Genomic DNA, 26,935 nt, shown 5'->3' with positions numbered 1-26,935 from the left:
GGAAAAAATACACATATTGTCAATGTTATATTGTGCTACATACCAAAGTTAAAAAGGTCAACTAGTCTGGGTATACAGTACAAATTGTTGCATTCAATCTCACCGTTAAAACGCCATGCCACATGCCCATATCCTTCTTGCAGTCCAACACATTGACCAGTGTCTCACCTAAGACATAAAACACAAAAACCTGTAAGCAAAGATGTGTGCAATCACCAGCTAACTGTGTAAAACACACATAATTTGGGTACCACTAAAAATTTAATTTTGTGGTCCATTAGAGTGTATATTCTTTTAAATCTCTGCTAATCTTCTCTGTGGTGTCTCTCTTTGAGCAGGAGAGAGTGAAAATAAATTATGGGGCAGGCTGCCGATGAAACGTGTTGCTGAAGAGCTCAAGAGCTGAGCACTGTTGAACTTTTAATGCTTAGTTTATAATGGTAAAGTATCTCACCCTTACACACACAAAGAGAGTTAGCGTAAGAGAAGTGGGAGAGGTATACGTTACATAAAGCACTGAGCTCTGACCTTCACAATAGTTACAGGCCTGCGTCAGGGCTTGGCAGTGGGTCAGCATGGAGATCTTGGACACAGCAACTCCCATCACTGTCCCCTCCTTACTTGCTTTGTACTTTGGTGGAAGAGACAGAAACACACACACGAACATCAACAAAATTAAATGGGAGCACAAGCTACCTGGAAACCAACCAATAATAATAATAATAAATACATTTCATAAAGTACATGTTAAGCACTTGTCTAAGAGTCAAATTTAAAAAGTATTTTCTTTACAATGCATAAAAAAGGCATAAATACAAAAAATCATACTATGGAGAAAAGGTTTCAGTCGTAGTCATCTGGACACTGTTTTCCAGAATCAAAGGCGTTTGGCTCCCATCCGGAAGTCATTCTGGCGAGAATGACTTCGGATGGGAGCCGAAACGTCTTGATTCTGAAAACAGTGTCCAGATGACTACGACTGAAACCTTTTCTACGATAGAACACTCCTGGACGAATGAGGGACTACACCGTCATACTATGGAGATTTTAAAATTTTAAAGTAAACAAAAAGAAAGCACACACTCGGGAAAAAAAGAAAATGGAGAAAAAGTATACAATAAAACACAGGGTAACATTAAACTATAAAAGTTATTGTATGTTTTCCAAAGTCATTTAGAAAATAACATTTAATTCACTTTCCCAAGTTTCTCATGCAGGACGTTTCAGTTTTGGGGCAGTAACGGCAAAGGCTCAAGGATTTGGGAATGATTTATTTATGACTGGTAAAACCAAACTAGATATGCTAAAAGTGTGAATTTATGTACCTCTATGTAGGCGGTGTCTGTGTTGGCAGTTGGGATGTGAGGCTGCCAGTCTTTGGATGGCTTGGTCAGGTACTTGGTGTCTGTCACTACCCATTTCATCCTTGGCCATCCTGGTAAACATAATTCACATCATCACAAAGAAACACAGAGAAATACTTTGGCTGACACAAAGCAAAAGTTATAGATTTAGGTACACTAATTTGGAGCCGCATTAAATTGACAATGTTCACCTTGCAACCTCCTGGTTTCAAGGCCAAAGGTAAACAGCCAATACTTTACAAGCAGAGTGACCAGGGAGCCACCCACTCACACATTGAGGCCCTAAATTGGCCAGTGAACATCACACTGTATATGAGTCTATCTAATGCCTCCCAAAGAGACTGGGACAGAGATGACTGCTTTGGTCTGACTGACCTTTGAACTGGATAATCTCTCCACTTGGTGTCTTGGGCAGCCCTTTGAGACACACCTCACTGGTGAGTGCCAGACTAACACCACAGCTGCCCAATAGGAAGCCAATCTGCTGGCTGCCTGCATCCTATGGAGAGAGACAAGGGTCAAGAGACTTATGACACACAAGGAGAGGCCAGTATACAAAACTGTGACAATTAAAAACCACACATACACTAGTCCATTTATTAAGTGCCACAAAATTCAAGATAACAAGGACAGATATTTTCATAAAAATGTAGCAAGTGACACTATGTGCTTTTGGCAAATTCTAGGTTTAAATTTCAGACCTGACTGACCTATTAAGTATTTGCTTCCATCATTCTCAATCATGGCATGATTTTTTATTTGATCACAAAGAATCACATCTGATACAATTTAATTTTTTATTACTCAGTGATCACCATGGAGGAATTCACTTGACAACAGTGACATCATTACCTGTCGTGACAGTGGTACCTCAATGGGCACAGGGATGACCTCAGCTAACAGGCAGCCATAGAAAGCCACCCAGAACATGCCTGGGTCACTGTTTGGATACACCAGTGCCACCTATGAAACAGAAAAACATATTTTCCTTGTCATGTTCCTTTATACTTTACATACTAATAAACATACTGGCGACTGACAGACTCTTACCCGATCTCCAGGTTGTAGGACAGGTTCTGTCTTGGTGCCCAGTTTATTCAGCAGTGTATAGGCCAGTTTCAGACTGCGACTCCATAGTTTGCCTGTGGAGAAAGAAAATGATATGATGATTTTAAAATGTCCTGTTTGTTGTTTATTTACCATGTATTAATGTTGTATAACTGATCCAGCACAGTTGAACTCCACAACCCACTGTAGCTCCACACTAGAGGAAATGTACTGTAGGTGTTATTCTGCTCAAGCCAACAAATATTTATTCACTTGAACCAGCTCATATGCAAGAGATATATCTCACATTTATATTGGGTGGACACAATGACATGAACTTCATAAACTGAGAAGTTGAACAAAAACCTTTGCTGTTTACTGTCTACATTAACATTTCTAGGAGTCGAGGTGTTGCTCACCATATGTGAGCGTGTAGAGGGGTTTGCCGGTGATATCCAGAGCAGTGAGGGCAGGGCTCTTGGCCTGGGTGGCCCCCCAGCGGGCCAGGGCAGCCTGCAGGGCAGGGGGCCAGTTACTGACCACTCCGAGGGGCTCCCCCTTCACCGGGATGATTTGACGTCCCTCTGGCTTTGGGGTGTTGGGGTCCGGCTGGGGCACTGGACAACAACAGAAGTACGGATGAAAGAGGAGGCAGTAGACGATTAGGGGCAACATAACTGATATGTCACAAAAATGATGGTAGTTTCCAAAAGAACTGAGTGACCAAAGAAACTTGTGTGGACAGTAAGTGGGGTTGTCATCAGCCATTCAACTGCCAAGAAGATTTCCATACTGTCATTCCTGACCAGTGTCGTTTAGTTTAAAATAATAGTTCTGGGTAAACAAAATGGTAGATATATTCATTTTGGCCTTTTTTCTGTTTAGCTTCCTTTAATTAAACATAAATAGTTTCCCAGTTATGTTAGCTATGTCAATAGCTGTATAAGTAATCAAAAAAATTGAACATTACAATGTGAATGTCAGCAACCCATCCAACAAATTGTGAGATATTGTTTAACAGTCTATGTGGGATGGTGAAATTCATGCATGACAAATGTGCACATGTGAATAAGTGAGGGCTTATACGTGATGATTATTTCGGTTCAACTTTTCCCCATTTTTTCTAACAAAAAGAAAAACAGAACATGCACATGCACACTATTTGTCTCACCTTCTACAATTTCCTCAGAGTCATCAACAAAGAATTCGCTGAGCGGTGGTCTCTTGGGCCGTTTGAGTGTGTTTAACAGCTGCTGGATCTTAGTGGACACCCTGCTGTTGACAGGCACGCCTGGACAAACACCAAGAACAGCCACCGTCACAAACATATGCAAACAAACAACCAAAACAACACACGCGCACACCCACACATGTAATTCTATTCTAACACAAATCTCTACTTTATCACACACAGGCAGAACCATACACACTAGCACACAGTCAGGATCAGAGTCAGCAGCAGGAAGGATTCAAAAGGGAAATTGATACTTGAGGAGACACAGATTGGACGATCTTTAGGAAAAAAAATATAGGACGTTCTCTACGTCTAAACCTATGACACAAGACAGACATAAAGACAGAGAGACAGACACCAGGTTGGAAAACAAGCTGATTTGGGCCTTTTGAGCATCCCTCCCCTTCCCCAGTTTCGATTTATATTACCTTTTCTTTTGCCTTTTTTAAATGAAAGGCAAGACAGGGACAGGATTAATGGACCCAAAAGAAAGAACACAAAATATCTGTCGTTAGCAGCATTCACCACACAGTGGAATGAGGATGATGTTGAAGATGATTCTGGATGAACATGGGCAGATAGTTTATTGATTTGAGCACACTCCAATCAGCTTTGTTGCCGCATACGGTCAATGCAAAACAGAAAACGTCATTCAACTGCCATGATTAGAACATGCAAATGGTTTAACCTCCCAATCCGAAGAGAAAGATTGACAACCAGTTTCAGGAATGGTAAAGTACTGTGATTTTTCTCCCCACATTAGCAGAAATGTAGACCCTGATATATACATTTATACCACCAACAGACATTTAGAAACATCTTTGCTTGTGTGAGTTTACCGTCAGCGGTATCCAGCATGCTGGAGCGGCTCTGTCCACGGCTCATGCCCCTGACCACCGGAGGCATGTCCACCCTGGAACCTCTCTCCTGGGGAGTGGAGGATGTCACATCTGGGGGGACACTGTTTTCTGGAGGAGAAGAGAATATGAGCGTCATAACTGAGAACAGCCAACCATCACTGTTATGTATCCTTTAATATTGGAGATATTTATTAGTGAAGTTTACCTATGCGTGTGTGGGCCAGTACGTCAGCCAACAAGGAAGCAGCAGGTAGGGGCTGGGGCTGTGGCTGGGTCTTGGGCTCTCCATGGGAGAGGGTGGAGGAAGCAGACGAGGATGTGGAGGAGCTTTGGACCGAACGGTTGATCCAGTAATCAGGGCTCTGCAGGCTCTGGGCTAGCACTGCACTGAAAGCTGCCTTTCTGCGCAGTGAGCCCTCATCCTCTGATGCAGAAGATGTGTCTGATGGAAAGAGAAAATCCTGACTATCAGCTACAGAGCAGCACCCCTACAGTTGACAGGGACACAGTATCTTGCTCCAGAGACACTTCAGTCATGTGGACACTTAATTGTCCAGAGAGACTGAAGGTTTCTGATTGAAAAGAAGGTCCCATAATCATTACACTGACCAGCTACCCACTGAGTGTGAGAAATCTAGTTTACCTGGAGGTGTGCAGGTGTCTATGGGAGACTGGACAAAAGCTGAGCGTCTCTTGGTTGGCATAGGCAGTGCCATCTTCTCTTCTTTGTGCTTGGCCAGTGCTGCCTGCACAGCCTCTGTGTGGATGTCTACATAAACAGACAGAATAAACAGAGTGAAACAAAACAAGCAATTTTTAAATTAAGAGAAAAATGGTTTGTGTTTTTTTTTTATGTATGCTGTATACCTGATCTGTAGCGATCATCCCTGGCCCCTCCACTGCGGTGCGTGCGGGGGTGTCTGGAGGCTGGAGATGTGGAGGGGCCCGGGGCCTCAGGACTCGGGCTGGGGTCGGCACTGTGGCCCGGAGAGAGCTGTACATCTGGCAGAGACAGATCCACATCTACAGAACAAGCAGGTATGTGCAAAGTCAATAAAAACACATGTAGGGCAACAATACTAAACAACAAACAAACATAAGCTTTTGGAAAGTTGCACACTTTAGCTTTACATAATGCCATTACAGCTACATGTAGGCATAAATATTATATGATACTCTGAGAAGCTCTCTAAATTTAGCCTCACTCCAGCGCATTTGAGCATTAAGTGAAATAAGGACAAGTACTTGACTGATGCAACTTATACTGTTAACGCAGTACATGAAACTAGGCTAGATTCAAGCAAATGTATTTTTAGACAACTGTCCTCTCCTCCCAAAGGGCCTGGGCAATAAATGTGTCCCTGTAGATATGATGGTTCAGAGAAATGAGGAGGCCCAAGAGGACGGGTGCAGGAGTAGGAGGTGACCTTTGGAGCTTCAAAGCTTCTCAATACCTGCTTATACATTCAGGGCAAGCTGCCCATAACACGACAGAAAGCAGAACCCACTAACAACCATGGGAATTTAATTTTAGTATTAAATATGGAAATGATCCATATGAGATTTAGATTGTTGCAGTACTTTTCAATTCCCTGTGTGCTCCAGCCAAAACAGGCCACGGTTAAAGTAGCAGGAAAGAAAGTTAAGTATTCCACTTTTTAAATTAACTTACATTGACATATCAAGAAGGATTTTTTCATGCCATTGCTAATGTGGTCCATTTTTTCCTGAGGAAACACCACACCCTCATGCTAGTCAGGTGACGGAGAAAAACTGAACAGATCTGCTTACCAACGAGGACAGAGGTGACTGGCTCATAGTAGTACGGTGAAACTCTGGTACTTCCCTACTTCTGTGACTGCTTGTAAACCGACACTGGTTTAAGATAATTGTGTTCACAGGTTCACAATCGACAGCACAAACTCTGAGGCACACAGTGGTTTTGTTATTCTGGGGATTTGCTACAGTGGTGCAGTTATTACAGAAGTTGTTAGATGTTATTGTGTGTTTGGTTTTCATATGTCAGTTCCCATTTTGGCCACTAGAGTGCCACAGAAAGCCAGAAATTCTCTTGGACAACTTGGACAAAGAGAATTACAGTCACATTGGACATTCAGTGAAGTTACTTTTTTTTAATCAAGCTGAGAAAAACTTCACATTTAAAACCACACTCATATAGTTATTTTTTCTATGTAATTCTCAGATGGGGATGAACCATCAGCTGAGATGCAACTTCCAGCATACTGAAGTCTTGACTTGATGAGTTCATCTGATGCAATTACTTTAAGTTTCCACATCACCAAGAATGCTGACAGATGAGGTGGAAATTATGTAGGAAAGAGAAAAGCAGGGCTTAGAAGTGAAATGAGGAAAAGCAAAGAGCAGAAGAAGAGCTGGCCTTACTTGGCAAATGGGAGATGTAGGAGGCCAGCAGCTTGGCTTTCTTCTTCTCATAGCCCTTCTGCGTGATGTCACCTAGGAGAGAGGACAGCGACACCACACCGTTATGTTACTGATAATTACCACACAAACACCAGACAACTGTGCACACATAAACCAGCTGAAGTACACACACAACACTCCTCTGACACACACACAAACACACAGTCTCTGCTTTAGCTAATACATTTGCAGGGGTTGAGTCATTATAATAATCCTCTTTAAACCAAATCTACTGAACTCCACATGTTGAAGGCTCAGTCCATTTACAACCAGGCAAGGAGATAACACCATTGTTTGGCCTTACATTAGCCCCGGTGAACAAACATGATGAGTGCACAAAAACTTCCTCTGGGCTACGAAACCCAAATATGATTACGGCAACTAGCAGATAACTGTGCCAGGCAGAGAACAATGGCAAAATTGAAGGCTATCGGGAACAGTTGGGATAGTAAGCAGAGCAAAAAGGAAGCCATGTGAGCCAGTTTCACATGGGACTCAAGGATTTACCCCCCACACCCCTTTCCCACTGTACACCAAGGCCCACCCCTTCCCTTCCTCATTTGGCCTTGGACTGGCAGGACTCCCACCGCTACCAGAGTCTGTTAGAGAGCAACAAAGGCAAGACAAAGTCCACTTAACTGGGACCCCAAAACACACAGTCTGCTTGTGCAGCAAACATGCATGCAAGACACACCCTGTCCAGTTAACTAACATACGTACACACTTCCCTTGTATACACAAACAGTCCCACTACTACAAAATGCAAACTCTCTCACTCTCTCAGTTAGTCCCCTTCCTCTGTGTCCAGTAATAACACCGTATGCTATGTCAAGTGCAATGTGCCAAAGGACTGCTTAGCCTCAATCCTGACACCTCCTCCACACTCTAACCACTGACAACAACATGTATAGAGACGAGAAGAAAAAGGGGAAAATCAAAGATAACGGGGAGGAAAGGGTTGTGTGTGTATGTGTGTGTGTGTGTGTGTGTGTGTAGGGGGGGTGTCACTGGCAGAAGCGAGAGGGAACAACAGCCCGGTGTGTGTACGAAACAACAATGGAAAGAAAATGAGGAGAGAGAGGGGGAACCAAAGTTCAACAGCAGATTGGAGGGTGGTGGGCTGGATACACACTGGGTGGGAAGTCCCACGTGTGACTTAGATTCTGTGTGTGTTGTGTCTTAAAGCTTTCTCACACTCTGGTCACTATCTGCTGGTGTGTGGAGTTTGCCTGGAAAAAACAACAGAATCAGAAAGGAAGTTCCCCTTTGGATTGAGTATGTAGATTGCCAGTATGGGTTGAATTTGACTTTTATTTCTGATCCTTCCCATGCAGAAAACTCTGGAGGTTTCACAACACTGTGAAATCATGAGAAACAGTGGAATAGGAGCAGAGGAAGTGAGTGCATAAAGAACACCAGCAAAACAAAGTCAGAGACAGTTTTAGAGAGAGGGAGTGTGTGATTGAGTGCTGAGTGCTTTGTCATTCTCTGCATAAAGAAGCTCAAATGGGGTGGCCAGCATTCAGCTCTGACTTCATGCCTGGGTACACACACTGGCTTGAAATCTACTCACACAAAACACAGCAGCAAAGGCGCGTTACTCCTTCTCTTATGCATGCTACAGGCTTGTTTATGTAGAGGACAACACTTACAGACAGACATGCAAGCACAGCAATCAGCAGCAAATTCATTGTAGTGGACTGGCGCGTCATTGTTGTTAGAGACAGGGTTCTGTCAAGCCTAGTGCTGGTGCCCGAGTGGTGCCCGGAGGGAGGAAGGGAGGGATGGAAAGATGGAGGGAGGGCGGTCATTAACACAGACAGAGGAGAGTCTGTATTGGTGTGGGGCATAACAACAGACATGGACTGGCACGGCCACACTGGCTCTGTGGCTGGCGGTGGGCAGAGAGACACTGAGGGCTCTGGGTTGAAAGAGTGACTGTGACAGCTGCTTCAAAACAGAGGAAAAGCTGTATGTTTTGAGAGCAAGAATGTGGTGTTTTGAGTGCGAGCATGAGCAAAACAGTACAGTGACTGTGTGTGTGTGTGTGTGTGTAATCTGAGGTCAGGGGACAGGATATGAGCATTACCCCACCCTATGGGTGCGCTGCCAAAATCGTCTCCCTGTGTCTGTCTAGAGAAAGAGGAATGTGCTGATTGGAGAACACCATACTTAACAGAGAGGGCCAACTGGCCAGGAGAGCTAGCTGACTGGCCAAAAACTACCCTGAGGTGCAGGAAGCGAATGTATCTGTGTGTACTTGTGTGTGTGTACAGCTGGTGCAGGTTAAGGGGTGCTACAGTACACAGATGAATGAATGCTGACTGAGCCCGGAGCAGAGTGGCATTACAGGCCTTCTCTATGAGATGTGTGTCAGTGTGTCAAACCAGGACCGTGTGTTTTGTTGTCTAACCATATGCTGGACCTGTGTGTGTGTGTGTGTGTGTGTGTGTGTGTGTGTGTAAAAATGTCTCTTAGATGCATAAATTCATTGACAAAGGTAGTCTCATTTCTGTATCATAATCCTTCCTCCTGTCATCCAGGCTTTTTAAGTTTGGCTTTATCAAGCTGGATGTGTAAACAGGCCGACTAATGTGGCTGTTTCAGACCTCATTCAAGACAAGATGACTGTGCCCCTCTGACTCTTCCTTTAAACTGCTGCTGTTGACCTCAGACCTCAGGATAAGTCAGTGAGTCAAAGAGGGCTGATCCTCTCGCAGCTGACAGCGCCAGGTCACAGAGGGGATAGACACACACATAAACAGCATTCCCAGTTACACCAATAAAAACTATAGCCAGCTAAAGCGCATTCTGACATAAAGGGATTTTACAGCAGAAGTCATGCATCCAGGCATTAGTGACCACTTCAGTTTTAATCTGCACTGGCCTTCTCCGGTCTGATCCAGCACATTAGAGCTTTTTGTGTTTGCGCAGCTCATCTGTGTGCTGTGCATCAATTCATGCACAACATGAGTGAAGTTGAAGCCATCAAATATATCTTTTCAGATTTCTACAAATCTCCCGCAGAATTCTGGTTAAACTGTACAATCACAGCTATTAGCATGTCATGCTGTGATTTAAGCTTATGAGTGACACAAAAAAAAAATTAAACTTTGCCTTTAACAGTGATTTTCCAAACTTTCTAACTTTCTAAAAATGTTTTGAAGTGGAAGTCAACTGATGCCTTCAGCTCACTCTGTTTGGTGTCCATAGTGGTGGATCTATAGTTATAGTATAGTATATTAGTGGCTTCATGGACACCAGGATGAAGTCTAATGCCCCAGTGGACACCTCTGTTATTAAATCTCAACATTGAAATCTTGGGAAGTCATTATAAAATAGATTTCCACCTCTTGCATCCATCACAGACAGACACCTTCCTTCTTGAGGAAAAGTCCAATAACCCACTACATTTAGATTATGGCTTACATAAGACTTCCAAAAAAAACACGAGCTGCCCAAATGCCATATTACTTAAAGAGTACTAAACATTAATGTCTTAATAGTCGTTTCCAAGGGTTTTTCCGAGCAGCTGAAATGTTGAATCATCTGACTGACTGACTGACTGTAGCTGACAAACGTGTTTCTCAGATCACTATTAACAATGGACTAAATATTTGGCTTTCTCAAACAAACCTAAAGAGGAACACCAATACCACATAAATGGGGAATGATGAGTAATGAACAGCAGTATGAGAACAACACAGAGTCAGAGAGGGTTGGGAAGGAAAGGCTGAGGTTATGGTTACAGGAGCACACTGTGTGGGGGGAATATACAATGAAACATAAATGAAATGGGACAAATCCTAACCAGAAGCACCTAAAACCTTATGCAAGACTCCAGGTCATTCAGCAATGGGTGAAATTAATATTTAAATTAGAAGAGGACTAGAAAGGATATTTTCGTTTTGCGCTGATCATCTGAACGAGCTGCCGCAACTATCAGCAAACAGCGCTTTGGTACAAGTCTCACACATTTCCATAAAACTCCAACAACAAAGCCAGTGTGTTCCCCGGCTATTCTTTCAGAGTAACTCCTGCTGCCAACTTTTATACAGTGATGTGCATTTTTCTTCTTAACTGATGTTAGTTGGTTCTTAAAAAAATGTTCTTAATTTTGGAAAATGCTCCTCTCTGCCAGAGAGGCTTAGTGAAGCACTTTTTTAATGCCAAAGTTTTCCATCTGTTTTGTGGTCAGAGCACATTTTCTTAAATGAAAAACCCACTGGCAAATTGAAAAAGCAAGTGTGGAAGTGCCTTTAGTTGTTTTTAAAGTAGAGAGGAAGCACCCTGGGTTATAAATTAATATGGCAGTGTATGAACATGTTTCTGCCAGCATCCCAGGGACCAGATGATGGAAACACTCCAGCAGAACCTACAGTGTACCAAAGCAATAAAACCAAGGAGCCAGCTCAGTTTCCGGGGGTCTTAATAACATTCAGAGGTCACTGCTGGGCTAATGTTTCCTCGCTAAGATAGAATGATGAGCTAATAGTTGATGCTAGCAGACAGGAGAGAGTCTGGACTGTAGTTAATACCCGTCCATCAACCAACCTGCCACACACACACACACACACACACACAGGAACAATCAGATTAAAGTATAGTGCAGAGGTACAAGACTGCACTATACTTGTGTTGTGTGTATGTGAGTGGGGGTTACTGAATGGCTTTAGGAATCAGCTGATTAGCCTCCGAGCCATTTACCCAACAGACACTGAGTCAGTTTTTCACTTCTCTGTAAATGATGTGGCAACAACACATATGTCATCTCATCATCTCATTAAATATGGTTTGTGTCGTTTTCTGTTGAGGTTGGAAACACAGAACACACCATACTATGCACAGACCACTGCAACCCCCAACCTTTACACACATGTATATAGCCCCCCACTGGTAGAGCTCTGTAATTACTGTGGGCAGATTAGCATCAGCTCTGGGAGGAAGTGACATGAATGTTCCTGCCACCTACAGTTTCCTCTTGCCTCACAGTATCAGTTCCTCTCCCTGCATGCACACACAGGTTACTTGCAAACACATGACTATGTGACAAACTATCTAGATTATACAGATAGTGGTAAATAAAACCTCACTTTCACATTGTGAGAATCATCCAGAATCACCCATTTTTGGCTCTGTCCTAATCTGTAATCTGAGATTACATCTAACCTAACAGATTACATCGTTCCGTCTGGACATTTGTGTGGACTTGCTAAACGGATAGATGACAAAAATGTCTGAATCAAACATGTAGTGTAGGACTGTCTTCTAACCCTGTGAGGCCATGGTCGGGCTTCTAGCCAGCGATACTGGTTCAATCAGCACAAAGATGTCTTTGTTTATCAGTGGTTTGTTGTCTGTGACAAATGTGATGCTAACATTACAACTCAATCTCACGAGAAATAGATACCAACAGAAGAAAGCTATTTTCCTGTAGGGTCTCTGTGAGCAGATGACAGCAAGGAGACAAAGAGAGCACAAACAAAAATACTCACACAGCCACAGTATGCACATTTACATGTAAATACACATATAAACACAGGGGCTGAGAGAGGAACTAACGTCACCCACAAGATCTTATTTATAGAGACTCTGAGAAGAAACACAAAAACAATGGGCAGACTGTGCTGAGAACATTGGTAAATAATACTCTGCAGGACATGCAAATGATTGAGTCTGACATCAAGGCCATTTAATGGCACCTGGTCGTTAGTAGATGTTAGAAGCTTTTTTCCATAGTTCATGCTCTAAAATGGAAGCAGTTAGACAAGATAAAAATAGCAAATTCCAATACTCTGGATGTGCATTCCCATGTATGATTTATTCTTTCATTTTTCATTTTAATACTGTGAACTAGAGCTGAAACAATTGGTCTATTAACTGATTGGTCAATTGGCAACTATTATATAGATAATGGTAATTTTTCAAGAAAATGTCAATACCATTCCCTTGTTCCAGCATATCAGTTGTGATGATTTACTGCTCATCTTTGTCTTATGTGATAGTAAATTGAATATCTTTAGGTTTTGGAGTCAAGGTTCTTAGTCAAGCAAGCAACTAGATAACATCAAACTGGGCTTTAAGAAATTGCTATGGGCATTTTTCACTATTTTCTGACATTTTATAAACCAAACAATTAATCATTTATTTGAGATAATAATCAGCAAATTCATTAATAATGAAAATCATCATTAGTTTCAGCCCTACTGTGAGCACACAGTTGTGACAAAAGATGGTCAGGTTGTCTGCATTTTAAACCTGGGTTAGTCAATTGTCATCCTCCCAGTATTATAAGAAAATACTGAGTATTTTCTGGGTATTTTGGCTTATCCTTTTTTTTCTACTTAGGACTTGTTAAACATTTATGGATGTAATGTGCCTTACGGAACTTTTTTTTAATTATAAATTAAATATAATGGGAATCATGATGTATTAGAGCTTGACAATTACCAGACAACTGAATAAGCAGCCACACCCTGCGGGTCTGCAGGTACTTTTTCTCAGTGTATCAGCAGCTGAATCACAGCTATTAAATATCAGCAGCAATCAGTTCTCACTCAGGGGATGTTTTGTTCATGTCTGGAAAGTGAATGAAACATTTGTAAAGAGGCCTCCCACCTCCAGGACCAATGTTTTCCACTCCAAAAGCAGGCCTACAATTCCTCTGGGAGCCAGCTAGCCCATGTGGGGGTTCTCAGATAGACAGGGAGGATGAAGTGATCTCTGGATGGCTAAAGAAATCTGCTGGCTAGCTGAGAAAAAAGGCCAGGGGAGTGTAATTTCTCTTGACAGAATCTCCATTGGAAACACAGATTCGGTTTGTATTTGGTTACTTGGAGGGTGTAACCAGCAGGTCTTAACAGTTAACTGAACTGTCAAACCATGATTGAGTAGGGCTGGGCAAAATATGGTTAGTTATTATCATTTATCACTGTAATCATCTGTAAGATTCTTTTGCACACTTTTTCTGTCTAGCCCCTTCAATCAGACCCTTTAGCAGATCAATAAATACAAACTCATGCTATGGGGACACCACTGGTCAAGCTCTATTTGAAATTTCAGTCAAGGTCTCAAAGTTTCCAGTGACATAGGGAAAATATATGTACAGAATAAGACATGACATTTTGAGTTTTCCGTTTAATGTTTAAAAAAATTATTGAAGTGCTTAAATCAAGTGTTGTAGCAAGCAGATAAAGAATATGTTTAATTCTGTTGAGAAGTATGGAAAAATGGCATATCTCATTTTAAAGCTACACAAAAAAAATTTAAGGGGGACATTCGCAATATTAGGGATCAGGAGGTTAACAATGCAAAGTGTAAGTCATGGTTTGCCCAAAATGACATCTACCACCTGATAAAGTAGCTGGCAGTGACTCTCTCAGTTGATTTCCCATTACCATACAGTTGTACAGTACATCATGAACATCAACAAGACATCTTGTTTTCCTCTATCTAACAGATACTATGACATATACTGATATCAGAAGAATGTCTTTTATTTTTTGAATGATTACCATGATACATCACATTATGATGATAACAATTCTAAGCAGACCGAGATCTGCATGTTAGCACAGATCAGTTCCAGTGAAAAAATCCTATGTGGTCTCGTGGCTTACAGTCAAAGATGTGTAACATCTGTGTTTTCCAAAATACGGAAGGAAATTAGTGTAGATACTCAAAGTGAGTGAGCAGCACAGAGGATGTTACGAAAGGTGTGAGTAGTATTGAAAACTGAAAGTGAAACCACGTAAGTGGCATTGGTAGGACAGCAAAAAGGTGGGACTTAAAGGAAACAAAAAAGAGATAAAGAAAAGAACAGAAAGACAAAGTTACAGGAACTCACAATGTACATATACACATCAAGTCACTGCGTTAGTGTGTGTGAGGAAATCACACAGGCCTTCAGCTAAGCCTTACAAACACCCTCACCATCATAAAAAATATGTGCATACATATGAACAAATTTTCAGATCAACCCCCCCTCGACTCAAACACCTAATTGTTTCATCAAATCAGACTTTCCTGTACAGGATAAAAACACTTCAGCTCAATTGTGTTGGCCCTACTAAGATGAAAATCAGACTGGACTGTCAGCATCCTGAAGGTTTTTTTTTTTAACAAAGAAATAAAACTAATGTTCCTTCCAAGCTTTTAAAGCATTCACATTCTGTTTGATTGCAGACAGAGTATTGCCCTGCTTCCTCCCTTACTTCAATTACATTGTGCATTTTATATTGGCAGAGGTGGCACTCTTGAGCCAGCTGTGTGGTACGGTGGAGTTTTGAGCTGGGGACAGTTACAGAATTGACAGCTCATTTCTAGTTTTGGCTCATTGAGAAAGCAAAACTGAAGAAGAGAGTACTTTCACCAACCCAAAAGTCTACAACCAAGAAAACTAATAATTGTCTCCATTAGCCAAGCCATGAGTCCTTAACTTACCCTTCATCAAAATTTGACACTCTCCTCTCACATGCTTCTGTTAATATACTTTCACACACTTATTTGGGTCACAGTATTTCCCTGAAGACAATAACAAGCATATTGTACGATCTTGGCAGTGACAAGCTGTTTTATAGATAAATTCAGAGCACATTACTTCATCAAAGTGATAAGACTGGTGAACAACTGTAGATGGTTCATTGCTGAGTCAGACAACTGACGTCAGGCAGGCACAAGTGGGTTGCATGTTAGTAAGCAGCAACAGTTAATGTAGTTTACTGTTCAGTTAGGCTGTCCTAAAGCACACTATAACTGTAATGGGCTGTTAGCTAACAGGCTGTGTTATGTTTGTGGCACAAATGAGTGAGATCACCTGAGGTGAGAGGCCAAATCCCAGATTGATTTCTGGTTAGATTAGCTAGCTACACTTCAATTTACTGGATTATCTGTCACCTAGTGCTATAGCACAATAATTGCTTTAAAATGTTATTGAATTGGGGCTATCACACCATTTGGACGACTTATTAATAGACCCCTTTTCACATGAGACATTTCCTGCTATGACAAGTTATAAGGTGTAAGGTGCCAACAAATGTTGATGGAAAGCCAGTTCAAACTAATACAGAGATACAAACAAATCACGTTCCCTTCTCACTGCTTGCTACACAACATTGTTAGCAAACCACAAATCCTGAGCCATATTGGTCAACAAGTGCCACTGACTGTTACCATGGAAACATGGCTCTTGGTTCAGAGTTAACCTTGTGATACTATCTAACTAGGATTAAACTAATCTAGGAGTAAAATTAGGATTGGTTTGACCATACAGGCCAGACTAAAACATCTTTGTGAAACCTGGCCCAGGTATTGTTCATGTTGGCACACTGTCCTGGGACACTTGAATAGAACAGAGCCATTATTAATGTTTTTAGTAACACCTGTGCTTTTTTGTACTATATGTTAAAATGTCTGCTGTGAAAAAGGCCTATTCCGCAGAATAAATTGGCCTGTGTGAGATTGTTAGTTCCTCTGCAAACTAATTTATTTTAACTATGAGGGCAGTGTAACCAGGTCAGTAGATTGACTCTGACTTAATTCAGCACACTGTAAAGAAAAAGAAAAAGAAAGTAGATACTTATTTAGACAGAGGCATCCTGGCCTGTTGTGTTTACTGCATGACAGACCAGTGTTTCGGCATTGCTGGGTAACCAGAGTGTATTGAGCAGTGAAAAGTGAGCGAGAGGTGTCGGGTTTCTTTGTGGCGGTGTTGTAGTTAAGACATTCAGGGGTCAGACGTGTGGAACAGACCTGGCTTGAGGTTCACCAAGCCTTGTACATCAACTGAATTGTCATCTGTCTGTTCTGTTAAACCATTAGTTTCAACCAAGCTGCAACCTCTGGGGCTGAAAAATGACGCCAACGCGAAGTGCCAAAAACTGCAGTTCATCGAATGGCCACTTGAGTCTGGCTCCAGCGAGTCAATCCCCATAGACCCCCATGTTAAAATGCCCAACTTCACAGCAGAAATAAACATGTTTACGGCCTGGTACAAAAAACGGTTTTGATCTCTATAGCTAATTTCCCCCTTCATGACAACTGTGAGGGGGGTGAATTTTTTTATAACTCTCCTGTTTAAATTATATTAAGGCTTACAGTTATGCATAATTAAGGACGTGGCCGCTTTGAGTGACAGTTGGGTGCCCTCTCAGGACACTATGTCCATGTTTTATACAGTCTATGGTTTCAACGCATAAATGTGGTCTGTGAATACACAAGACAATATATCACCAAACACTTGCCATATGAATCTGCGCTTAGCTTAGCAATATCCTCTCTGTGTTCCATCTCTAGATGACATATGCACAAGTGATGCTCTTTGACTCTGCGTATTTGCTCATGGATGATGGGTTAAAAGAGGACATTAATGCAGGAGGAGGAATGTTAACCAGGCAGCTGGCTCATTAAATCAATATTATAAGCTCATAACAAGCCATGAGTGGCCTTTGAGAAACACTCACATCCCGAGTGTTGAGTCTACAGCTGACATTGAAACTGCACAGGCCTTATTGCCTACGTTCCACCCTTTGGACAGCTCATGGTCCTGACCACCCACTGCTCACAGTTATTAAACACCCTATCATCAGGATGGGAATCTATCGCTGCTCTGAAAATGATGGCTCTGAATATGTGTACGTTCATCAAGGTGCAATACTAGAGGAAAGTGTAAAAGAAAAAGAAGTGCCTGTCAAGCTCTCTAACACACAAACCTTTGCGTCAGCGAAAACGTTTCACTTCATGTGGAACTGAAGGTGTAAGGTCACAGGGGAGTGGTAGTGAGGTGATGTTAGCAACAAGCTACTCACTACAACACAGGCAGGTAGGGGATTAGATGAAAGTGTAGTGACTGAAAAAAAGGTGAGAGACTTGACCGTGCAGCAATTAAAACTGATATGATCTTGATACAATTTAAAGAAACTATTACTTCACTAATGCTGGTATATTTGAAAACCACACTGCCAGAGCTTTGCCACCAAAAACAGATTTTTTCAGAAACTTAAAGTGGGTGCACTGAAAACATCAGTTTGACATGCTGATTGCCACGATAATTTTGGGTGTAAATGGTCTCAGGAGTCTCAGGAGAAAGTTTAGTTGGATAATCTTGGGATATAACTTCAACTCTAGTGGCTGTTTCACAACAATCACTACCAAGTGATTTCGATAACATCGATTTAACAGTGTTGATATACTGTCACTACTCGCAATGTGGCACATCTTTAGCTCCACAAACCATCTAAACAGAGTCTAATTCAAGGCTTGCATAAATCTACTCCAATACTCATAACAACAGTCATAACAACAGGCTTCATCAGATCAGGCTTAGCAGCAAACAACCAATTTTAGCTAATCGCCAGGAAATGACTAAGGCAAGCCTGGCCAGAATTGTATCGGTGATCAACCAAGTGTCAAAATATTAACCTAATGCTTCCATTCAAGGCAGTGAACATACAATATGTGGACCTGCACCAGCTTAGAAATCTCTGCTATTGACAGTTAAGGATTAAGAGGTTGAAGCCCCACCCATTCGATGTGTTTTCACAGGCTTTGTTTTACCCCTTTCTCTGGGGAGCTGAATTAAAGGGATCCATGACTACAAGCCAAGCTCTAGCACAATGTGTTCTGAGGGGCCAAGAAGGGAGATACACATCAGTTTGTTGAGGGGGTTTCCTGAGGACTTCTACCCACTGGGTATTTTCGATAACCCTTTGGCTCCACACAAGAATTAGGAAGAGAACTATTCAAGTGCAAGGCACGAGTCCAAAAGATAAATAAATAAATAACAACGCTATGAGTGAATGACAGAGAAAGCAGTTGACCTTTTGGAAACTTTCATTGTACATATACAGCAGGACTGCTTTACCCCTGAGCTGTGATTTCCCCATCAGCCCTTCCTGTGACGCAGGCCTGCGCATTCATATATAGAAACTGACCAGCTGCTGAGAAAATACCCCCTGTTCTCATACCCTCTTCAAAGGCTGTAGTGATCAGCTGCAGCTGATCAGCTGAAGAGCCCAAGAGAGACAGAGAGAGTATGAATAACATGATTTACAGACAGCAGGTTTATGGTCAGAGCTTTGGTCATTTCAAAGGTGGGTAAATGCTTGTTTGCTACTTTGTTCAGCAAGCCATGGTGCAGTACACGATATGTGTCCATGCTATTAGATATGAAGGGAAAATGTGCTTAAAGCTCATGTTTTCTGTCGTTCACACTTCGTGGGACTTCTGTACTGCTGTCAGGCTGTTTGTATGTCAAATACTTTGGCTATATGCAAAGATGTAATCCATTTATGTAAATCTACCCAATGTGAGTGATTTTAAAACTACTCCTTCATAATGTGTTCAAGGAAGCTTTGACATCTGATGTTTACAAGTCAGGTGCCACAGGCTGGACGCTAACATGAACAAAGTGAAAGGAGCAATATGAATTTGGTAGTTTCTTGCATCATAATGGCTGCTGCTCAAATATTCGATGTTTCCCTCAAACAGTTGGACACACCAGTAACGTTGTAAGGTTGTAAAAACTCCCTGCTTCCACCTGCATCACCACACAATAATAACATGACTTTGACAACAAATAAAGTTGACTAAATATTCACTGTGATGAAGTACCTGTGTTGATTTTCACGGCATATTGGCATGAAGTGAAGCCAATAGCTCCTTGCAGAGTAGGAAATCCCTCTAAAAACAATAGCATCATTTTGTCAGCAATAATGTTAAGTATACATAATTTGTAGGTAACACGGTAAAAACATTTAAAACCACTTGAATGATGCTTTAACAATTAGCATAACTATAGCAACTTTCTCCATGGGTCAGACAGCAGGCTGATTGGCCTGAGAAGGGCAGTTCTCAGCAGGCCACAGTATTTCACACACAATCTATGGGCGTAACAGTGACCCACATGTAGCAGCCAACCAGTCAGTTGGTTGGCTGTGGAAGTGTTTGCTACTGGCTGCTGTCTACTAGCCAGGAACATTAGCCTCAGCGAGAAAAAAATACACACAATTAGGACTGACTCCTTGGGACTTCGAGAGGGTGGCCTCCACTGCAATAATGGTGGAGCTTTTGTGTCAAAGAGATGCTTGTTTTCTCCTCCTCAGGCATGAAAGTGAATTTGTCTTGCCAGCCTGGTCTATTTATATTCACAAGAGCATTCTTCAGCATTAGCACAGTCACAAGGCCCGCCAGGCAGTGGATATAGCCTAGCGATACATTGGAGGGGCTCTGCATCATCTCCCACAGTCTGACAACACCAAAAAACCCAACTAGACTTGATTTCTGGTTTGAAACCAGATGCGTTTATCATTTAGCCTAATGAGGTATAAATCAGAGTGTACATCAGTCAGCATGTCTGGGCCCCTAACTAAGTGACTGCAGGCCACAAAAGCACTGAGTGGGAAGATTGTGCAATGTAACGCCAGAGAGGTGCTTCACCATCACCGTCAGCTCGGTTGAGATTACAGTTTGGTAAAGTGGTGAATGAACGTGGGTGTTGTGCAGACTGGGAGAAAGGGTCTGATATCACAAAATCATTCATCCTTCAGTTTTCCCTTATGATGAGTCACAGGTGGCATCACGCCTATCAACTCAGTAAACAGCCCAGTGAGACAGGAGGCTGAAACAGGTTCTCTCACTTTGTGGTGGATGGATGCGCCCTGGAGGGGAGGACACACCTAAATGCAGTGACTCACAGGTTTACAACAAGCAGAAAGGAGGCTTGCCTAGACTGTAGTACTTCTGAAAACTGTGAGATACGTAAATAGGCTACATATCACATCAATGGGTGAATGTTAATGTTTAATGTAGTGTGAACTTTTATTCATAGATTGTAGGGAACTTGTAGGGAACTATTAACTTGTCTATCTCCTTAAGAAGATCAGAGCACAAGGTCAGACATAGAACAGCACAATTTCAGTGACAGAGTCCTGCTCAAGGGTACCTCAGAAGAGTGGATGCTTGCTAGCACAGGTGCTTCAACCAAGGTCCTTAATGGCACTCTACACACACTATTCTGCAACTTCCATAGCACATAAACACATATGTCCTAACACAGGCTGGGTAATAATTCAATATGATCATACATCAGTTTTTGGTTATTTGGTTATTGTGTTATCATTTAACACGATTCTGTTTATTATTTATTCCAAGCAAATTGTAATAGAAAATTAAGAAAATTAGTTATTAAGGTTTTTATTTTGAGTTTTGTACTGAAATACACAACAGTGGAAGACTTAATTGCCTGGAATCCGAATGTTTTTTTATGTAATACTGCATACATTTACCATACCGCATTGTGATCACCATTAGAAAAAGTAATTCTAATATTGTTGATTTCTGCCATATTACCCAGCCCTACCTAACATTACATGTGAGCTCGTTCAACAAGTTAAGCATCTTCTACTGCAGAAAGTGAGTTTCACACCCCAGAGATGTGCAGGTCTGGAGGGCTGATGAGTGGGATGTCAATATATCTCCTGGCACTAATGCAAAGGAGTCAGGTTGGCTTTTTTTTTCTATGCATGCCTCAACTTCTACCTGGGGAGCATAAAGAAGTCACGCTCACCAACCACCCACACCCACACCACTCTGTGAGGGTGTCCTAGTATTTAATTAGAACATGTGAATAATTCAGCCTACAACAGGTCTGGAGGAGGAAAAGGGACTGCAGCCACCATAAACTATTCACAGTATAACACAATTATGACACATGCAGGCACACATTTGCATGTGCAAACATACTGTATACACACACAAACACACAAAGAGTACCCGACCATCTGATTGGACCTAAGGCCTTGGCTCTGAAGCTGCAAGGGAGATAATTTGTGCTTTTTGGATTCTGACCTATTGGGCACTGACAGAAGCATATACTACCCAAATATCTAAACAGAGATATAGAACTTGATATGAAAACTCTACAGTCTATTCAAAGTTCATTCAAATGCAGTGAGAAATTACAGGTTTACAGTTGTCTTGCAAGTAGGATTGGGCAATAAATCAATTTTATTGTTTATCATCCATCTTTATAATCATATTGCTACAAAACGAGATGAGGTATCGTGGTTCACAGTTGTTGCTGTCTAATGAATAAGTTACATTTTTTCAAAATCTGTCATGCTATGGGATCCAAGAACATAAAGGGTTTTTTTTATTATAGCAACACACTATAAAACAATTTGACTCAATAGGATAAACATGAGTTTAACTTTTTAACATGTCATTTTGATCACCTCTGTAAATGGCATCATGGGAAGTAGTCGAGCAGTCTGTAACTGCGATGTTCCCAGTTTGCTTTTGCTAGGGACATTGTTGCATGTCATCCCCCCCACCCCCCTGTTTCCTGTCTCTCTAGACTGTCAATTTTCCAGTAAAGGCAATGCCATAAATGCCATATTTATAGTCTATAAAAAGACAAATACATGTAAATATTGTTAAAATATTGAAGAGATGATGCTGTAATAATTAGAACAATATCAATTTTGAACATATTGCCCACTCCTATTTGCAGGACAAGTGCTCTAACATTTGGTAGAGCTGTTAACAAAGCATGTTGTATCAGGTCTACAAGAGTCAAAAGCTGTGAAAAGATTTGAATATGGGTAGAGATTTCAGCTTTACAATCATGTGAGAGGCCATTATTCTGCTTTCTGTGCCAGCGCAGACCTCCACCTTAAAAACAAGAGCTCTGCACCACATGAGCTTGAGGAAGTATCTATCACATGTCTGTAATCTGTCTCAAAATAAGCACTTTTTATTTACCAAAACAACAGTTTGCTACGTATCCCATTCATAAGTAATACAGAGAGAGAGGGGATATGTTTTTTACAAACCTCCTTCCCGGTCGAGAGGAGAGTCTTCCTCAAGGATCCATCAGGCACACCGTCACTGATGGTTAGGGTCAGGAGGATGGATGGCTGATACAGACTGGGTCCATATCAGTGCTGTCATCCTCTACTGAGGGCCCTCTCTCGTAATACAACAATGAGCCAAGCCTGCTTCTGCTGCATCTGAATGCTGGCTGGCTGGCTAACTGGATGAGTGGCCCAAAAAGGAAGCAACTGGCAATAATCGGTACTCTCTGTCTGTACATACTGATCATAGATGCAAACAGAGAGTAAGACTGTATCGCCACATAAACACAGGCACAAGCATGTGCACCCCATACACGAGAAAGCGCTCCTGAGTTTAAAGACTTAAAATCAGACTGGAAGGAAATGCCAATCATTTCAAGTTGTATTTTAATGTCAAAATGGCCCCTTAGCCAGGAAAATTAGCTAGTAACTCACAGATGAAAAACTAATCTGTGAGGAATTTTGCTTGAGTCAGCAACAGTAGACTTCTATATAACATGTTTGACAGTTGGTGGGGGATGTCAACCAGGTAGGCTTGTTGCGGGGGAAGAACCAGACATGACCTTTTACCCCTGGCCCAGCTGAGAGATGGCAAGGTGAGAGGGTTGAACCACTCCCCTCAGTAGTACACACTACACGTCATCTTCTCAAGTATGACCAGTCACCAGCCCCTCCCTTCTCCTCTTATGGAGGCAGCTCATTCCAACGTGCACACAAAGGCTGGGTTCAGCTGAATGGCCTAAATGGCAGCAGAGCTCCTGGCCACAGCGGCTCACACCAGCTGAATGGTCCTCATTGTGTCCCCATGGTCACAGGGGGCTAGCAGAACTGGGTTGTTTTTTAAGAGGCCATTTGGCAGGCCTGTGTTCTTATCCGAGCAACGCAGGAACAGGCATTTCCATTTGGTTCAGAGGAGGGCTTGTTATGGAAGAAAAATAGCCTATAAGGTGATGACATGCCACATGCATCCGGTCATAAAGGGGCTAGCTGGCTTATACACACATGAACCTAAAATACTGCAAACATTAAAACATTTAGTCTCACATGTTTCTCACAAGCACTTGAATGCAACAACAAGGAAGAGTCTTCAGAAGAGTCCTGTTCAAAACTGCATTGCCACATGTAACTGACCAAAACCAAAGGTAACATGTTTTTACCTGTTATCTATCACCACAAGCAAGTTTTGAGTCTAGACAAGATGATTTCAAATACATTCTGATATGAAGTAAAAACAATGACAATGAAATCTAAAATATGCACTTAACAATGAAAAGAGAAAGGGGTGGGAAACAGGGAACAAACTATTATGTAATACATTTCCTGGAAAATAAATTGAGAAATTATTATTGTATAAAATAAACAGACAAATGTATTCTTCTGGCTAATCCTCCAAATGAAATACCTGACATATCAAAGTACTTTTATCATATAAAATTCAATATTGCCATAAAACAGTCCTGATCACTGATTTATAACACTGCCCACAATACACCGAGAGATGCTAAAAGGATAGTTACCACAGTATAAAGAATGTATAAACAATATGGCAAAATCACAGCAGACAAATGTATATAATCAATCTATCTATCTATCTATCTATCTATCTATCTATCTATCTATCTATCTATCTATCTATCTATCTATCTGTACATATAACTATACTCACACACATCATGAATATATTGTCATATCAGCCACCCACTAAAATGACCTATGATATAACACTGGTAAATAGTCAGCCCGTAATGTAAAGTGTAAACCCTTTGTAATTAATGGGCTAAAACTTCCAAAACCACCAGTATAACCCTTTAACATGTCAGACCAACACACTTAAATACTGGCTGATCTACACCTGAAAAACACATTAACCTTAGAGGTCAGTCAGCTCTTAACAAAACCTGCAGATGCACTAATATATCAGCTTACTTTCAATATTGACTGATATGAGCTGTAAAAGGCATAAACGGTCCCACTCTGATACTCTTATAACTAACAGTAATTCGCTTGTAAATATGCATTTGATATTTTTATTGGAGTATGTCACGTAATCTAACTGTCAAATGCAAAAGAACCATATTGTCAATGTCTTTTACAGTAGAATGTAGCCTAGGTGTCATGAAGCAGGGGAAGGGGGATACTGTCAGGTATGTGACAATGTGTGTCAATGAGTGCAGAGCAGGACAGGGGCTAACAGCTGCCCTGGGGGAGGGGTTGATTTGCACTATGCTTTGGATGAATGAATAGTTGAGATATTTGTAAACTACAATAAATAGACACATCCATCCCCCATCTACAACTGGACGCGTACACCTGACTCAGATCTCACACAATTTGTTGACCACAAGATTGAGGGTGGTGTAACCTCACGATGAGCAGCGCAAGTAGGTAAACCTATAATTCCTGTAATAGCAGGTTTACATAGGTGCATAAGGCTTGTGTACACATTTTGTTGATCACTCCAATGAACATCACTGAGGTCATACACTAGGTTTGATAATTACTGACAATCATTCATAACAGACTGTTATCTTCATATGACACCAGAGCAGATGATGACTGTAGGCCTTGTCATTAGACCTCAACACTAGTCACAGTGACTCACAGTTTTACTGCAATAAAACACTTTTAAGCTCGAACCTAAAAACAGATGCCAAGTACAAGGCTTGTATGATGTCACAGTGGAAGCCATGTGGCCACCAATGAATCAAATTCCTACCACATGAAGAAGTATAAAAGATGTAGCTGTAAGATATAAGATGACAGGAGAAGGGTCAAGCACTGATAGCCAGACCTTGCCTCTGGCCATCCCAGTCTGTCAGACAGCTACACACACACACTGAGCTATAGCTTTGACATTCATTCGTACAGCAAATGAGGGGATTTGGTACAGAAACACATGTATAAATCGACGTTTTGCCTTAAATGAGCTACTATATTGTTGTATGAGATGAAGGAGACACGAGGAAATGGAAGAAAGCCTTTCTCTTCCCCCTGCTGCTTGTCATGCATTGCTAGCTCGTATGCCCACATCCTGTATTAACACAAAAAAAGCTAACTAGGTGGCACAGCTTGAGTGCCTGACGTGTGCTCCCATTCAATGTATTATAAACGTAAAGTAGAATAGGAGGAGGAAAACTACTGGTTTAATGGATGCTGGTTAGCCCAGACAGCTGAGGCACATAGCTAGCTTGAAAATCTGTTATAGCATCCCCCCCCATCAGCCCCATCAGCCCCCTCCCCTCCTTTACCTTCAGACAGCTCCAGATCCAACTCCGCCAATTGGTCTCTAACCTCTTTTGGCAGGGCGGACAAATCCACGCCGCGGTCCGCCATGACTTCGCCGAGAAACACGAGTGCAGTCTAGCTGAAAAGAAACCAGGCTGTGTCGGGGAAATGTAAAAAAAAATAAAATAAAACGCCCTCCCTTAAGACACAAAACAAGCATCAGAGTGGGAGAGACAGTCCATCCGCACGGCTGGCCCTTCCGCCATAATGTGAAAAACTCACCAACGGCAACGAGCGGTCACGTGACTGCATTTACCTCGCCTGTACATTAATTCACTGCATCCCAGCCGACAGACACACCGACACTGTTGCTCCCTCTGGCGTCTCACTGGCAAACACACACACACACACACACCTTACTAATAACCGAAGGATAGCGCTGTACAATTCATCATGTCATTTTCCAGCAAAACACATACATTAAACTTCCAGTGAACCCTGGGCCCTTCAGGGAATCCCAGTGGATTCACAGAAAAAAAGTTCAACTTTATTATTTGGCAAGATACGAGTGTGTGCAAGGACTTGTCACCTGTACAACTAAAGCCTAACTCTGTGGCTAGCAATCTATTTAAAGATAGATTAGGAACAGGGCAAAGCGCGCAACTGCCCAGGGGCCCCAAAAATTATAAGTTCACTGTGTGGTAATTTGATTAATTGCCCGTGTGTAAATAAATTTGAGTTTACACACGTGATCAAACAAATTGACACACATTAAAACTCGGGCCAGGTCTTAAGCCAGCATAGGAGTAGCGCTGCTAGTTGGTTTCTGGGGCTGTAAACAAAATACAACATAATGAAAGGGGCATGTGTAGACTGTAGAGCTGCTGAGATTATTTTTATTATCGATACTAG

General features: G+C 41.8%; 1 protein-coding gene across 2 annotated transcripts in view; it reads right to left on the bottom strand.

Annotated features, from left to right (window-relative positions):
* dip2ba (disco-interacting protein 2 homolog Ba) overlaps positions 1–26,328 on the bottom strand; it is a 43,070-nt gene extending 16,742 nt beyond the window's left edge. The window contains exons 1-15 of one of the 2 annotated variants that reach the window (XM_044212381.1): positions 26,047–26,328; positions 6,909–6,980; positions 5,373–5,528; positions 5,149–5,274; positions 4,711–4,947; positions 4,485–4,613; positions 4,074–4,085; positions 3,583–3,702; positions 2,831–3,028; positions 2,415–2,506; positions 2,217–2,327; positions 1,740–1,863; positions 1,326–1,435; positions 529–631; positions 104–168 (exon numbers count right to left, since the gene is read on the bottom strand). In XM_044212381.1, the coding sequence (XP_044068316.1) occupies positions 104–168; positions 529–631; positions 1,326–1,435; positions 1,740–1,863; positions 2,217–2,327; positions 2,415–2,506; positions 2,831–3,028; positions 3,583–3,702; positions 4,074–4,085; positions 4,485–4,613; positions 4,711–4,947; positions 5,149–5,274; positions 5,373–5,528; positions 6,909–6,980; positions 26,047–26,131 (1,740 nt within the window). In that variant the 5' untranslated portion in view covers positions 26,132–26,328. The remainder of the gene's footprint in view (positions 1–103; positions 169–528; positions 632–1,325; positions 1,436–1,739; positions 1,864–2,216; positions 2,328–2,414; positions 2,507–2,830; positions 3,029–3,582; positions 3,703–4,073; positions 4,086–4,484; positions 4,614–4,710; positions 4,948–5,148; positions 5,275–5,372; positions 5,529–6,908; positions 6,981–26,046) is intronic. The other variant, XM_044212383.1, reaches the window with a different exon arrangement.
* Positions 26,329–26,935: the final 607 nt, after the last annotated feature.

Source organism: Siniperca chuatsi, linkage group LG10, assembly GCF_020085105.1.
Source record: "Siniperca chuatsi isolate FFG_IHB_CAS linkage group LG10, ASM2008510v1, whole genome shotgun sequence".
NCBI classification, from domain to species: domain Eukaryota; kingdom Metazoa; phylum Chordata; class Actinopteri; order Centrarchiformes; family Sinipercidae; genus Siniperca; species Siniperca chuatsi.
The sequence above is the reverse complement of the archived record's forward strand: the minus strand, read 5'-3'. Positions and strand labels throughout refer to the sequence as shown.